A 16,432-nucleotide genomic window follows, 5' to 3' on the forward strand; every position below is an offset into this window, starting at 1 on the left:
ACTTGTCCTGATACTGGAGCCTCCTGGTCAACTCATTACCAGCACTATTTGGTCTGCAAAGTTCCCAGAGCACCAAACCAGAGCGTCTTAATCCTACTAAGCATATTAGGCTTCATAAATGGGGTTTCATTACAAGGTTACCTTGTTCTCCACAATAGGAATTAACCAAAGAAGATAATGATTTCTGCACAATCTGTGTTACAGATTATAATTTATCTTTGGAGTATTCAAATAGTTTGCGTTCTGTTAAGTACCAAATATCATAATATAGAAACCAGATTGGCCGGGACTCTAGTTTGAGAGTCCAAGTCTCAAACTACCCAGCCTTCTAGCCACCCTGAATCAGTAAGGAATAGCTAGGCAGTATTCAGGTAAGTAAGAGTCCTTCTTGGATTCAGAGGACCAGGCCAGTCCCCAGAGAATAACACTGCACATGATAGGCACCCTCCACCCACCCGACACTCAGAGCACGGATGACACGCGAGCGCAGTCCCGTGCCTGGACCGACCCTGGGCTACCTCAGCGCTCGCTCACCTGGGTCGCCGCCAGAACAGCGAGACTTGAACTGACACCACGCGAAGGCGCGCCTTAGCCCTGTCACCGGCCTCATTCTAAACCTTGGCTCTGTCTCTAATCCTTGGCCCTAGACCTTATACCCGCCTCCCGTGCGTCCCTTTCCCCCTGCCCCCAGACCCGTCAAATCCCCTCTGGTCCCAACCTGTCCCATTCGTTCAGCGTCCTAACCTCTCTGGCCCTATCGCCCGGCATGTCAGTCCCCTTTTCTGACCCCTCTGGTCTCATCTCATACCTGGTCTAGTCCGAATGTCTCCCTCTGGTCCCATTCTGCGGCCGTCGCATTCCCCTTCTGGTCCCATCCCCCGTCCCAGTCCGACTCCGGTTCTGGTCCCATCCCCCCGGCTCCCAAACTCGTCCGACACCTCCCGGTCGCATCCGAAGCCACTGCGTCCCCGCGTCGGCTCCCCTCTAGTACCATCCTGGAACCGGATTCGTTCCCCGCCCGTTCCCCTGTAATCCCATCCCCCGACCCTGGACCCCGCCGCGCCCGCCCACCTAGGCCATAGGCCTTCGCACAGATCCACTGCAGGTTGGCGGCGATCTTGGCCCGCGCCGCGTCGTAGCGGTCCAGCGGCACCAGGTCGGTGCCCTCCGGGGGCGCCTCCATCCTCCTCCAGCCTTCGGCGGCAGAGCGACCGCCCGCGTCCACCATCTGCAGACAAAGGCCACGGCGGCCCGGCCGCAACAAAGACGCCGCCGCCCTCCCGCGCCGCCCGCCCGGGCGCACGGCCCTTACTTCACGGCCGCCGCCGCCACCACCCAGGCTGCTGCTGCATGCTGCGGGCGCCGAGCTGAGGCCGAGAAGGCGCCGAGCGGGCCGGGCAGGCGGCGGCGGGCAAGCGGCGGCCAAGGCAAGCGCGGGGCAGGCGCGGTGCGAGCACGGGCTGGGGGCGGCGGCGCGTGCGCGGCCCCGGAAAAGCGGCAGCTGAGGCGGCGGCCAACGGGTGGGAGCTAACGCGCCGCCGCCGCCGCCGCGTCACGCAGGCGCATTTACCGCCTCCCGCAGCCCCACCTTTCTCCGCAAGCGCAGTAGGCACCGCCCCCGTAACCCTCCCGGCTCGCCCCGCCCTACTCCTGCAGGCTCCGTACCTGTCCCCTTCTTCGGACGCTCTAGACACACCCTCAGCCCCGCCCCCAGCCTTGGTCCTCTGCTGGCGCAGTGGACACTCCCCTCTAACAGCCCCGTCCGGGTTCTTAGTAGCTGTGGACACACCCTCTGCGCCGCCTCTTCTTCATCCTCAAGGCTGTAGACACGCTTGTCCATCCGGCTCCTCCCCCACCCCCCCCCCCCCCCCCCCCCCCGGCCCCCCCCCCCCCCCCCCCCCCCGCGCTACAGTGGCCACGCCCCTGACACGCCCCTGTCCGGATCCCGCGCAGACGCAGTAGTCTCTTCGGATGGCTAGCCTATTTCCCAGCAACTTGAGAGACTAATCTCTGGCGCTGTTTGGTGATTGATTGAGCCTCATTCCTGCGTCCAGGGATTGATTCGTCTCTACCTCTGGCAAAGCTAACTCCCTGAGAACTGAGAGCCCTTAGTCTGCACGGGCGCTGTGTCTGTGAACAGAGATGCCGAGACATCTCCGCCGAGATTGGCAGAGTGCGCGCGGCTGGGAACCACACCTGAGAGATTACCCCAGAGAAACAAGCCCCGCAGCTCTCGGGAGTCCGGAGCAACGGCGAGCCCCGCCTCCTTTCCGGTGGGCACTAGCAGGTCTCTCACCCAGGTTTGGCGCCTAAGGGAAATGGATGCCTGCCTAGGACCATTGTCGCGTGTGACCTGCATTTTAATGCTTTAAAGGAGCAGTATTTGTGAAACCTGGGTGCGGAAGGAGAAAGATGTCGCTGGAGAGCGGATCGCGCACCAGACCCTGAGAAGCCGCAGGAACCCTCCGCCCCCGGGCCTGGGTGGCCTTACTCACCATCCTCTGCAAGCTTCAAGGTGCTTAACTCCTGTCATTGTCAGAGCTGCCCTACCCATAAAGAAGGCAGTAGGTAGAGTGAATGCTGTACCGGAACCCATCCCTCAGGTGCCGAGGAAAGAGTGCATGTAGTCAGATCAAGCCGCAAATGAGCCTGGGCATGGTATCCGATGTTTGTAATCCCTCCACTGGGGAGATGGCGGCAGGAGGATCTAGATGAAATTCAAGGCCGGCTTCAGCTACTGGAGATGAGACTCTGTCTCAAAAAAACAAAACAAAAAATGGGTAGAGGCTTCATGTGGCAAGTATCTAAGTGCATCCCAGTGACTTCAGAGCCACCGTATTTCTAATCGAAGTTCCAGGTCGGCCAAAACCACATAGTGAGACCTTGTTTTAAATAAAATGAAATAAAAATTGGCTAGGACTGGGTATCGACAGAGAGACAGAAGACATTTGGACAGAAAGGGGTAAGAAGTGTGGAGAGCTTTGGGGCTGCTTGGCAGAAATCTGACATTGGCCAAGGACAAGGAAATGGGCTTTAGGCAGGAATCTGATATTGGGCCATGACAAGGAAGTAAGTTCAGGCAGGAATCTAATTTTAGACTAAAACAGAAGTAATTTCAGTGAGGAATCCTAGTCTTAGGCTAGAACAAAGAAATAGGCCTCAGGCATGAATATGACTGTGGGCTAGGACAGGGAAGTAGGCTCAGATATTTTTGTCATCCCTATGAGCCCTTAGAAACAGCGATCATGAGAGTGATCACGAGTGATCAGGAGAGTGATCACGAGACTCTGTATATTGCCTTGTTTGTTCCTTGACTGTTTGTTTCTATTGTATTGTTGGTTCCTCAACCTAGAACTGACCTAAATACTTGCATGTAATTAAAAGGGTTTAAAAGAAATGTGAGAATAAACAAACCTGCCTCAGCCTTCAGCCTCAGAACTGGCTGGGTCATGCTGCAATTTTGTCTAATCATTTCTTTTAATCCTCACTCCTGTGCTGGAGAACCTGTTGACTGACTGAGCGGGCTTGGTCAGATGGCGCCCAATAAGGGGCTCCAGAAAGTGGGATACAGTGAAGGACACTGCTGGAATGGGAAGCCCACACAAAGGAAAGTAAAGAAGATTTGGGCCAGCGGTAAGTAATGGTAAGATGTGTTTTGTGTATGTGTTTAGAGTTATGCTAAAATCTAGAGAAGTGAAGGTAATTCTCATAGATGCTTTTAGTCTTTGGACCCTGACTAGAGACAGTTTACACCCTAGACATGGGTTTGAGAAAAACAGTCCTCCCCGACAATCTGGGGATGCTTTGGAGAAAGAGAAGGAAAAGGAACTTAAGCTGTCTCAGAGCTCTCCTAGGAACAGGTGGAGGTCAGGAGACGTCCTGCCTCCTCTCTGCCTCCAACTGGAGAAATGCTTGGTTCTGGGTCCCATAGATAGGATATCTGGTTCACTTTTGTGGGACATCTAATCCTCTTTCCTGTCTATTGCCTCTCCTTGGTGCACCAGTCTGTCCATGTCTGTCAGTTTATGTCTGTTTTCGTTTCATTGCTTGAATGTTCCATGTTTAAAAGAAAAAAAAAAAACAGTTAAAACTTTATCTGCTGGTTGTTCAGCCCTTGATTCAGTTTTTAACTAGTTTCAAAACGAAAAAGGTAAAAATGAAAAGTAAAAATATAAAGTAGTTTCAATTGGCCTTTGGAGTCCTACACCTGTAGTTAGGAGTCTAGCACAGCTGGACAAGTCTTTCCATGGTCTCATTGTCTGTAAAAGCCACTCTTAAAGGGGCCAGCAGTTTTTTGGGCTTCTATGATTAGGAGCTGACGGTTGTTTCTCCTAGAAAAATCTGAGACTGATTACTGGGTTCAGCAGGTGACAAGGTGCTTCTCTTGAAATTACAGTTAGAAAAAGTACGAATTTTGTCCGGTTTAAATAAGTAAATGTGTGCAGTCACTTCATTTTTGTTTCTGACTGGTTTTAAAAGTATAAATATGTGGGCTGGAGACATGGCTCAGCGGCTAAGAGCACTGACTGCTCGTCCAGAGGTTCTGAGTTCAATTCCCAGCAACCACATGGTGGCTCACAACCATCTGTAATGAGATCTGATGCTCTCTTCTGCTGTGTCTGAAGACAGCTACAGTGTACTCATATAAATAAAATAAATAATATGTTTTAAAAATATAAATACGTTCTACATGTCTTGGTTATAGATTATTGGCTTATAAGTTATTGGGTGCAATTAAAAATTTGTAATATTGGGGGGCTGGTGAGATGGCTCAGTGGTTAAGAGCACTGACTGCTCTTCCAGAGGTCATGAGTTCAAATCCCAGCAACCACATGGTGGCTCACAACCATCTGCAATGATATCTGATGCCCTCTTGTGGTGTGTCTGAAGACAGCTACAGTGTACTTATATAAATAAATAAATAGTTTAAAAAAAAAAAAAGAAAAACATTAAAAAAAAATTTGTGATATTGGTCACAGAAAGTTGGTTTAAAACTGGTGACTCAGGGTTGGAGTCATTCTGAACAGCAACACATGGCATGAGCCGACCCAGGGAAACAGGTCTCTAAAGATATGTCTAAACTAGGTAATATTTTATGTATTATAAAGACTTATAAAAGATTTAGGGCAGTGTCTCTGTGAGGTATTGGAGGCTGTACTGTCTTGCATTCGTGTGCAGAAATTAGCAGCCAAACTTTGCAGCATGGGGGTGATGCACTTGGTGTTGATTTTAGAGAGACTGGATTGATTGTTGGAGGTTGAGTTTTACTTTCCAAAGTTATGGTTGTGCTCTTGTGTTAACAAGGGAAACTGGAAGATTATAGTTAAATTGTCACTGTTCCTTTGGCTGCAAATTGCAGTTAGATCACAGGTTTGGGATTTTAACTCACACATATTTATAATTAAGAAAAACATTCGGCAGGTGGAGATTGTTGCATGGTGTGCTGCGAAGGGTTGATGAGGCTATGGAACTTGTGGAGGAGGCGTTGTAGCCTGGCTTGCCTACTCTAGCTGCCATTCCAAGAAATGCATATAGAATTATTATAGATTTGGAGGATTGTTTTATACTGTTCCTTTACATTCTGGTGACTGTAGGAGGTTTGCATTTAGTGAGTTTGTTTGTAATTTTGGAGAATCCATGAAGTGATATCACTGGAAAATTTTGCCTCAAGAAGTGGCAAATAGGCTTATGTAAGAAATTTTGTGCTGGGCGGTGGTGGCGCACTGTGGGGAAGTGGGCTATGAGAAAAGCCAGAAAGCTTGGTAGAAAGACTTGAAGCCCCGGTAACCTTGGTCTGAAAAAGATCTGTAGGACGGCAGGCTGCTTCGAACTTTCCCAGAGCCAATGGCCCTCTTAGCTTCCACTCCCCATGGCCCCCTCCCACAGAGAGGTCCATGGCCCTTATCACGTAGGAATAACACCTCCATGCAAATAAGGCATCCCCAAGCCCTCAAACCAAACCAATAGAAGTTATCTGTTCTCCCCCCAAATCTGTATATATATCCCCAGAGCTCAAAGTAAAATAGGCTGTGTGGTGTAAGATCTCCCGCTGTCAGAGTGCTTTCGTGATCCCTCGCCAGTCACCGGCTATCCTGCGCATTTCAAAGGACAACTCTCCTCTCCTCTCAGTGGGCAGAGCGAACTGAGAGAGCTGTAACACTTTTCTTCCGTGGGCTCTCATGAACTGCCCCCGGAAAGAGGGAACTGAAAGAGCCGGTAACACTCTCCCGCATTTGGAGGCTGGGACAGAGGTCCTGCTCCGCACGACTGAAAAGTGTGCTGTGCCTCAGCTCACAGCTGCGCTCTACCTCTTCCCCGCTGCCGCCTCCCCCGCCTCTGGGGGGTCGCCTGGAGCGGACGCCCTTTGCCACCGCCACCACCACCATCGCGCTCCTCCTGCCCAGCCCGCCTTTAATCCCAGCACTTGGGAGGCAGAGGCAGGCAGATTTCTGAGTTTGAGAGTTCGAGGCTAGCCTGGTCTACACAGTGAGTTCCAGGACAGCCAGGACTACACAGAAAAACCCTGTCTGGAAAAAACAAAAAAAAAAGAAAAAGAAATTTTGTTGCTGTTTCAGTACAAGAAGTTAGGAGTTTGAATCTTTCAGTGTATGTTATTCATTATATGGATATTTTGTTAGCTGATTCCTTTGAAGGAATTTTATACTACAAGCCTTTGCTCTCATACAAAGAGCTTTAAAATCTTTGAGTGCTTGTTGCTCCAGAAAAGATTCAAAGGCAGTATCTTTTTCAATATTTGGGACCTCAGTTATATCCTAAGCAGATTGTGGCACAGAAAATTCCAATAAGAAAAGATAGTTAGGGCTGGGGAGATGACTCAGTAGTTAAAAGCACTGACTGCTATTTTGGAGGTCCCAAGTTCAATTCCCAGCAACTACGTGGTGGCTCACAACCATCTATAATGGGATCTAGTGCCCTTTCTGGCTTGCAGGTGTACATACAAAAACAATAATTTAATGATTTTCAAAAGTTAGGAAATATTAATTGGCTAAGACCTCATCTTAAGCTTACTATAGAACTTAAACCTCTGTTTGATACCCTCAAGGGGGATGCAAATCCTAATTCCCCTCGACAATTAACTGAGGGACAGATAGCTTTGCAGAAGGTGGAGGAAGCTATTAGTCAACAACAGATACATTATACAGACTAGTTGATTGTTGGCTGCTTGCATCCTTGCTACAGCTCATGCGCCCACAGCAGTCCTTTGACAAGAGGGACCATTCATCTTTCTTCATCTCCAAGTAAAGTTTTAACATCCTATTATGAAGCTGTAGCTTTATTAATATAGAATTGTAGAACAGAATCAAGAAAATATTTTGGGAAAGAATCTGATGAAATATTTATTCCTTATTCCAAACAGCAGTTAAATTGGTTATTGAAGAATAATGATATTTGGCCTATTACATAGCAAACTTTTTAGGCAAATTTGATAATCATTATTCGTAAGACAAGTTGTTACAGTTTTCCTCTATGCATGCTTTTGTATTTCCTGTAAATTTGCCTGCAGCCCATAGAAAAGATGTTTACTGTATTTACAGATGCCTCATCTATTGAGAAGGCAGAATATGTAGTTAGATCACATGTTCACTCTCTTGAGTTTCCCCCTGCTTCAGCACAAATAATTGAATTACGTGCTGTAGCCACTTTTTGAAATGTTGAAAAATCAAGCTTTTAATTTGTATACTGACAGCCAATATATAGCTCATGGTTTACAACTACTTGATACTGTTCCTTTTTTAGATACTGCTAATTCTCAAATTTTGCAATTACTTATGAAAATACAACTCAATTTAAGAGAGTTCCTTATTTTGTAGGACTAGAGCTCATACTGGACTGCCTAGACCTCTTAGTGACGGCAGTGCCACAGCAGATTTGTATACCAGGAAGGTTATAGGCCTTACACAGGAACAGTTAGCCAAACAATCTCATTCTTTACATCATCGAAATAGTAATAGCTTGAGACAACAATTTGGTATTTCTAGAGAATGCGCACGTCAGATTGGAAAGACTTGTCCTGAATGTCCTCAGTTTCTTCCTGTACCACGTAATGGTGTCAATCCTCAAGGATTTATACCTAATCAATTATGGCAAATGAATGTTATTCATATTTCTGACTTTGGAAAATTAAAATATGTACATGTGACTATTTACACCTTTTCAGGCTTTCTAGTTGCAACTGCTTTAACAGGAGAAGCAACTAAAAACATAATTAGTCATTGCCTACATTGTTTTTCTATGCTGGTTGTTCCAAATCAGATTAAAACAGATAATAGAACTGGCTATTACAGTCAAACGTTTGAGATGTTTTGTCAACAATTTAATATTACCCATATTACTGGAATTCCTTTTAATCAAGGACAAGGTATTAAGAAACAGGTATTGTGGAACTTTAAAACAGTATCTTCATAAAATAAAAAGGGGGGAGTTATATCCCCGCATACCACTAATTTATTTAAATCATGTTCTTTTATTTTAAAATTTTAAAATTTGGATGCCAAGGAACTGAGTGTCTATAGCATCCTACAACTAGGCAAACTTATGCCTAGGTGAGATGAAAGGATCCACTTACAGGCATATACAATGATTCAGATCAGGTATTTAATATGGGGAAGAGGGAATGTTTGTGTTTCGTCTGCAGGATGCTGATGGAACATGCTAGCTGCCAGAATGATTGGTGAGACATGCTGATGTTGGGACCAAGAATGATGCTGACCTGTGTGCTTGCTGATTGCCCTGACAGTGGTGACTGGGAAGCTGTATTGGACATATGTTCCTGACCCACCTTTGCTTGCCTATATCCCAGACTGGACAAGCTGCCTTGCTTCAAGCTTTTAGACCTTGTGGGACAGAGAATCAAAAAGAGAAGTTATAGTGACTCATTCATGGACTGGTCTAGAAATCAATCCAATATTGGAAATGACGGTCTTCATTTGGAAGGCTGGTTCTGGACATTTTCAGAGACATATCTGGAAGTTAGCTGCAGCTCTCTATGAAGTCACACTGGCTATAGATAACATTGGGACAGGATCTGGACTGACAACAAGTGTTAGTGCATGTGCTAAAGCTCCTAAACTTTTATTAATTGGTCATGTTAAAATTACTTTTATCTCTTCTACAGTATTCAATGTAAGTTGTATTGATTGTATACTTTCTAATTGTGTTAGCGTCTTGAAATCTGGCATGTCTGTTATGGAGGTCTATCAACCAGCTTTTGTTTTATTGCCTGTGAGTATTACAGAACCTTGGTATTCTGAAAAAGGTTTACAAGTATTGGAAGAAGTGAGTCAGGCTTTAAGCAGAAGCAAGAGAGTAGTGGGCTTGATTATTGTTGGTATAGCAGCTTTGATTACATTGATAGCTAGTACCACTGCTTCCACAATTGCTTTGACACAAGAAGTTAAGACAGCTATGTTCGTTAATCATCTAGCAAAAAAATGTTACTAATATTCTGAGTATTCAAGAGAATTTAGATAGACATTTGGAACAACGGATTGATGCTCTTTATGATACTATTCATATTATTGGAGAGGAGGTTCAGAGTTTAAATGTAAGGAGCCATCTCAAGTGCCATGCCAAATACCAATGGATTTGTGTTACTGCTAAAATTTACAATGACAGCCACTGTAATTGGGAAAAGGTTCAGAGACACTTGCAGTGTATTTGGCATAATTTTAACACCTCTTTGGATGTTTTAGCTTTGCACACTGAGATTGTGAATTTAAAGAATACTGTTCCACTGAGCTTTGATCCAGGAGATACTGCTGATAAACTTATTCATGGCCTGATGTCAGTATTTCCATCTTGGTCAAGATTCAAGAATGGCATATATAGCTTGATCATGTTAGCCCTTTTTGTCCTGGGAATACTTTTATTCCTGCTCGCCATGTTCAAGCTTGTCTTTAACAACATCAACATGTTGGCAGCCAAAGTACATGGCTTGAAACTAAAAATGGACCCCCAAATTTAACAGGCTGGCAAGCCAATGATGGGCAACCTTCTGAAGCCCCTTACCAACCTAAGACAGAAGTGCATTGCTTTTGATAATGCATATTCGATGACGGCTAAGGGGGGCGTTGCTGTCAGAATGACATAAGACAGGCTTAATCTTGTTAAATAATATAAAGTGGGGAGATGTGGAGAGCCTTTGGGGCTGCTTGGCAGAAATCTGACATTGGCTAAGGACAAGGAAATGGGCTTTAGGCAGGAATCTGATATTGGGCCATGACAAGGAAGTAAGTTCAGGCAGGAATCTAATTTTAGACTAAAACAGAAGTAATTTCAGTGAGGAATCCTAGTCTTAGGCTAGAACAAAGAAATAGGCCTCAGGCATGAATATGACTGTGGGCTAGGACAGGGAAGTAGGCTCAGATATTTTTGTCATCCCGATGAGCCCTTAGAAACAGCAATCATGAGAGTGATCACGAGTGATCAGGAGAGTGATCACGAGACTCTGTATATTGCCTTGTTTGTTCCTTGACTGTTTGTTTCTATTGTATTGTTGGTTCCTCAACCTAGAACTGACCTAAATACTTGCATGTAATTAAAAGGGTTTAAAAGAAATGTGGGAATAAACAAACCTGCCTCAGCCTTCAGCCTCAGAACTGGCTGGGTCATGCTGCAATTTTGTTTAATCATTTCTTTTAATCCTCACTCCTGTGCTGGAGAACCTGTTGACTGACTGAGCGGGCTTGGTCAAAGAAGTAAGCCTGGTGTCTGTCCTAAAAGCAGTAGAATGGGCTGCTATCATAGGCTGATCCAAACCCCAGTGTTTAAAAACAGCAAAGCCCAGAGCTTGGGGCCAAAGGTGGTGGGACAGCAGAACTTGGCCCGACTGGAGATGAGACTCTGTCTCAAAAAAACAGAACAAAAAAATGGGGGTAGGTGATGCCAGACAGGTAGCAGGACAAACCTGAGAAATATAGGAGAGAGGGAAAAAGGGGCCAGGGATGGTGGTCTGATGTGCTGGTCTTGTATTCTGCAGCTCTGAGGAACCTATTTGCTAGTTCAGTGATCTCAGACGTGTTATCTGTGGTAGAGAACATTCTTAACTCCTTCCTGCCTTGTCTAGAGTCCCAGTACCCATGGAACAGCAGGGGAAAGCAGACTCCTCACCTCTGCACTGACTGTGATGCTGTCCGTTTTGATAGGTGTCCCTTGTCAAGCTCAGAAAACCCATCTATTCTACATCTGTGTTGTCTCTTTTCCTCATGAAACTGGGAGGTTTTGTCTAGGGCTTTGTTTTGTACCTGGTGGTCATGTAGAGGCTTTTATTCTGTCTGTAGTGTATAACATTGTCTGGTGTTCAGATACTGATCCTCCCCTGTAGTCTGGAAGAAACTCCACTTGGCATGGAGCATAATCCTTTTTATACATACCTACCTAGCTTTGTTTGCTGTGTCTTGAGTGTTCATGGCAGATTGTAGTCTGCAGTTTGCCTGTGCTGTCCACGAGTGGCTTTAGTAGCAGATTACTAGTGGCCAAGTAAAATAAGTTGGGAGTGTTCCTTCTGTGTTCTTGCTTTAGTTTGGCTTAATTATTTGAGCCAAGGCCTTACTGCCATGCTGGTCTGGAACTCATTCTGTAGATCACGCTGACCTCCAACTCCTGTACTCGTCCTGCTCAGCCTCCCACAGTGTTAAGGTTGTAGATGTGCACCGCCGTGCTTGGCCCTTCTCACAGTTTTGGGAAGAGTTGGTCCAAACTTTCTAAGTATCTGATAGACCTACCTTGATCTTGCCTCAGTAGCTGGCTTGTGGTGCAGAGAGTGATGTGAGTGTATGTGCCATGTGCACTTGAAGAGTCATAGAATGGCTTTTCGGAGCCCACTCTTCTCTTCCTCAGTGGATTCCAGGGACTGTAGTAAGTATGTCGGTCTCTTTAACACACACACACACAGAGGCAGTCAGACAGACAGAGGCAGACAGACAGACAGACAGACAGACAAACATGTTATGTTTTTGTTTTTGTTTTATTCCCAAGTATGGGATATAGAGTTACTTCAGATTGTCCATAGCAGCTGACTATGATTTGCCTCATGCTTTAGCAGGGGTGTGATTTTGCCAGTGGCAGATAATTTCTATGATTGTGTTTTTTGAATTCTGGGGACCTTTCAGAGGCTGTATAAATGCTTGGGCCCTGAGAGTTTGTGTGGGCTGTTGGTTGGATGTCGTTGGTTATAGTTTCTTAAGTAGTCATGTGCAAAAGAAGAAAGGAGAAATTAGATATCCTGACAGTGAAGATCAAAATTATCCTGAGGAACTCTACACCCTAATCAGCAGGAAGTCATCTAATAATATCATTGCCCCCTTTCCCACCTGACTTCATTTGGGATTTCTTTCTGTCTCCCCTCTAGCCTTCTTTCTCTCCTACCTAGTGTTAGGGGGTTGAAAGGGTAGAAGAAGGGTGGAAGAAAAAAGAACCCACAAAGTCGCCAGAGTCCAGCTACAAGGGACCAAGCATGCTGACTCAAAGGGTGGCCTTTCTGACAGACTTTGTTCCTTGCTGTATAGGGGCTCAGATCACCTGTTTCTTCAGTCAAGTTCCATGCTTTGTGTCTTTCTAGAAACTTGTCTGCTTTATCCAAGTGCAGGGGTTTGGGCCTAACCAAGATCTGAAGGCAAGGGAGGAGAAAGAAGTTGGTTCAGGAATCCGGAGAGTGACCTTTGGTTTGATGATGACTTACTATCCCTGACAGGCACTTTTGTGGAACAAAGGACTAAAGGGACAGGCATCCTCACAGTGAGTATTTGCATCCTCTATTCGTTATCTTTCCTTTTTTGTTTGTTTGTTTGTTTGCTATGACCAAATACAAGTGGCAGCTTAGAGGAGGAAGGGCTTATTTTGGCTCACAGTCAGAGGGTAGAACCCGTCATGACAGGGAAGGGATGGCAGCAGGAGCGTGATGTGGCTGAAAGGAATGCCTATGCTCAACTGGTGACTTCATTTTTATTCATTCTGGATCACTACCCTATAGGATGGTGCCACCCACATTCAGGGTGGATTGTCTCACCTCAGTTAGACCTCTCTGGAAACGCCCTCATAGACATGTCCAGGAGTTTTTCTCATATATGATTCTAAATCACCAAAGTTGACAATCCATTTAACCCCTTTTAGAAAGTTTGAGGTAAAGTGAACCAGAAGAATAGGGAAGACGTGGCTAGTGTTACTATAAAGACAAACAGAGGCCCTTGGAGGCATGGGATACAGTTACTATAGCAGAGATAAGGCCAAGCTAGGCATGGGTACAATGCCATAAGGGAGAGCAGAAACCCAAGCATGGAATGCTGATGTACAGTGCTGTTCTCTGAGTGGAATTGCTGCCAGGTTTATCAGATCAACTCTGGAAGAAGGGAGTGAGAATGGTCCTTGGACCCTTGCCTGAGATTCCAGCTGCTCCCTGCAGCATTCCCAGCCATTTGTAATAATACTCTGATTGCAGATGGTCTAGTGGTCTTAGGAGGTGACTGAAAAGATTAACTGAAGGTGGAGACTTCCATCTCTGCACCCATGGGGAAGCCAACCATGATGGGTAAAGACTCTCTGGTGCAAAGTCAGGTGTTATGTCTCATGCCTTTAATCCAAGCATTCTGAGTTAAGGACCAACCTACGACATAGCAGGTTCCATGACAGCTAGGTGTACCTTAAAAAAAAATCTGACGCAGCTGCTTTGGAGTCCCACAGTTTTTATAAGGAACACTTCACCCATGTTCTGTAAGACCAAATAGATTCATTGGTTCTGCACAGTGAACTTTGGTTTGTCTCTGGGACCTTACCCTTATGAAGAGGGGATCAGTAAGCCCGGCAAGCCAGGGCCAGCTCCCCTAACCTGTCTTTTTACAAATTCTAGTTCAAACCGGTCCTACACCCCCATCCAGGCATACAACAGGTATGAACAGGTGTGCCATAAGTCACCACTGTTGGGCATGGGCTCATCACAAATACCCAGGGGATAATGATGCAGCTCGGAGATGCATGGTTCTGAGGACTACTCCCAGTCTGTGGAGATGGTGAGTAGGGTCCATGTCCCCAAAGAGAAGAGTCACAGTAGGCTTGATGTGCATGACCTGCTAAACTCACCTTTTTCTCCTCTCTTCCTGGCCCTTGCATCAGAATTCATACTCAAGTGTCCACACAGACAGCAGGGAAACCAAAAGCATACTGGCCCAGTGTCAGTAGTGGAAAGACCCCTGACCATCCCACCCTGGTCAACAGGAAGTTATGGAAAAGACTGTCAAGACAGCACAACAGGAAACCGGAAAGAGGCTCCCTGGAGGGGGCTCCTGAGGGCTCTGAGCAGGGAGGCCTTTGTAACAGTTTACCTGTGACCTGAGTCAGCTGTCTGTCCCCATCCCAAGAGCTGGAGTCTAGAGTGTTCTTTCATATACTATATACTCACAACTCGAGTGGCAACCAGTTAGTAAGAGGCTGGGTGGCCCACTGGCACTGGGTGCCCCCTACTTTTCCTTCCTGGGATCACTCCTGTTAAGTGTGAGCAGAGCTCAGAGGTAAATTGGGAAGGAGGCTGCTGCAGACGCCAGAGCAGACTCCCTGAGGTCTCCAACCAAAGCTCTATCCCTTCATGACACTTCTATGTGCAAAACCAGGTAGAAGCTGGATGTGGTGTTTATAAACCTGTGACCTCAGCACTTAGGAGGCTGAGGCAGGAGGATGGCAAGTTTAAGGTTAGCCTCTGCTACCTAGCAAAACCCGGGGGTTGGGGGGAGAGGAGGAAGGGAGGCAGACACCAGAATGGCAGCATGGACACAGAACTCAGAAATGCCCCCATCACGTGTCCTGAGGACTATCCCCTGTGCACAAGTGTTTACTGGGTAGAACTTGAGCATCACTGTTGGAAATTATACAGCCATTTACCCCCTGTGAGGATACGATGAGACTAAGTCAAATTGTCAAGATGGGTCCAATGAGAGACCTTCTCTCAAAAGATAAGGTGGGAGGGCTAGAGAGGTGACTCAGTGGTTAGGAGCTATACTGCCTGAGTTTTATGTCAACTTGACACAGGCTACATTAATCTGAAGGGAGCCTCAATTGAAAAAAACGCTCCAGTTTTCTTCTGTAAGGCATTTTCTCAATTAGTGATGGAATGGGGGGGGGATCCATTGTCAGGGAGGCCACCTCTGGACTGGTGATCCTAGGTTCTATAAGGAAGCGGGCTGAGCAAGCCAACAGTAGCAAGTCAGTACGCAGCACCCCTCCATGGCCTCTACATCCACTCCTGCCTCTGTTTGGGCTCCTGTCCTGACTTCCTTCGCGATGAACAGTGACTTGAAAGTGTAAGCCAAGTAAATCCATTCTTCCCCAGGTTGCTTTGGTCATGGTGTTCGATCACAGCAGCAGTAACCTAAGACAAGAGCAATGGCTCAAGTGACCTGGATTCAGTGCCCAACACCCACATGACAGCTCACAACTGTCTTTGACTCCAGTTCCAGGGGATTTATTGCTGACTTCTGGCTTCCACAGGCACCAGCAACACATGAAATACACACACATATAGCAAGACACAAATACACATATGAAGTAAAAAAGTAATAAATATTTTTTTAAAACTAAGGTGAAGAATGATTAAGAAAGACACCTACCATTGGCCTCTGACCTTGTGCATGTATACATACATTGACAGAAGATTAGGCCGTAGCATTTTTATGTGCTATTTTGCCTTTTTTGTTTTGTTTTGAGGCAGGATCTCTCTTTTATGTAGCCATGGCTATCCTGGATTAGGACATGAACACCAGGCTGGCCTCAAACTCACAGATCCACCTGCCCCTGCCTCCCAAGTACTGAGATTAAAGGTGTATGCCACTACACCAAGCCTTATTTTGATAGTTTTGTTTTTTAAAAAATGGGGCTGGCATAGGCTAGAAATATGGGTCAGTGGTAACAGCACTCACTGCTTCTGCAGAGCACCCAGGTCAGTTTCCAGAACCCACATAACCGCTCCAAACAGCCTCTAACTCCAGTTCCAGGAGATCCAACTGCCTCAGTCTCCTACACAGCATATGCTTACACAAAAAAGAAATCTTTAGAAAAACAAAGCTGGGGGCTCAGCGTAGCACACTTACCTAGTGTGTGTAAGGCCCTAAATTCCATCTCTATAATGACAAAGAGGAAAAGAAATTTAAAACAGTGAACTGACTTTTAATTTGCTAAGGGTGGTAACATACACCTGTAATCCCAGCACTACTGGATAGACTGAGGTTGGAGGATTGAGAGTTTGAGGCCAGCCTGTGTGGTGTAACATGGCATTCCCTTAGAAGGGTCAGCTTTTACTAGTTTTTTGTTTTTTCCAGACACAGTTTCTCTGTGTAGCCCTGGCTGTCCTGGAGACCAGGCTGGCCTCGAACTCAGAAATCCACCTGCCTCTGTCTCCCAAGTGCTGGGATTAAAAGCACAAGTCTGC

At 46.2% G+C, this 16,432-nt stretch overlaps 1 protein-coding gene across 1 annotated transcript in view; it reads right to left on the bottom strand.

Annotated features, from left to right (window-relative positions):
- Positions 1-1,228, bottom strand: part of Camsap1 (calmodulin regulated spectrin associated protein 1) — a 60,878-nt gene extending 59,650 nt beyond the window's left edge. Inside the window, exon 1 of the mRNA XM_028772836.1 lies at positions 1,072-1,228. Within this exon, the coding sequence (XP_028628669.1) occupies positions 1,072-1,228 (157 nt within the window). The remainder of the gene's footprint in view (positions 1-1,071) is intronic.
- Between the last annotated feature and the right edge of the window lie 15,204 nt (positions 1,229-16,432).

The sequence above is a fragment of the Grammomys surdaster genome, unplaced genomic scaffold (assembly GCF_004785775.1).
Source record: "Grammomys surdaster isolate TR1022 unplaced genomic scaffold, NIH_TR_1.0 219, whole genome shotgun sequence".
NCBI classification, from domain to species: domain Eukaryota; kingdom Metazoa; phylum Chordata; class Mammalia; order Rodentia; family Muridae; genus Grammomys; species Grammomys surdaster.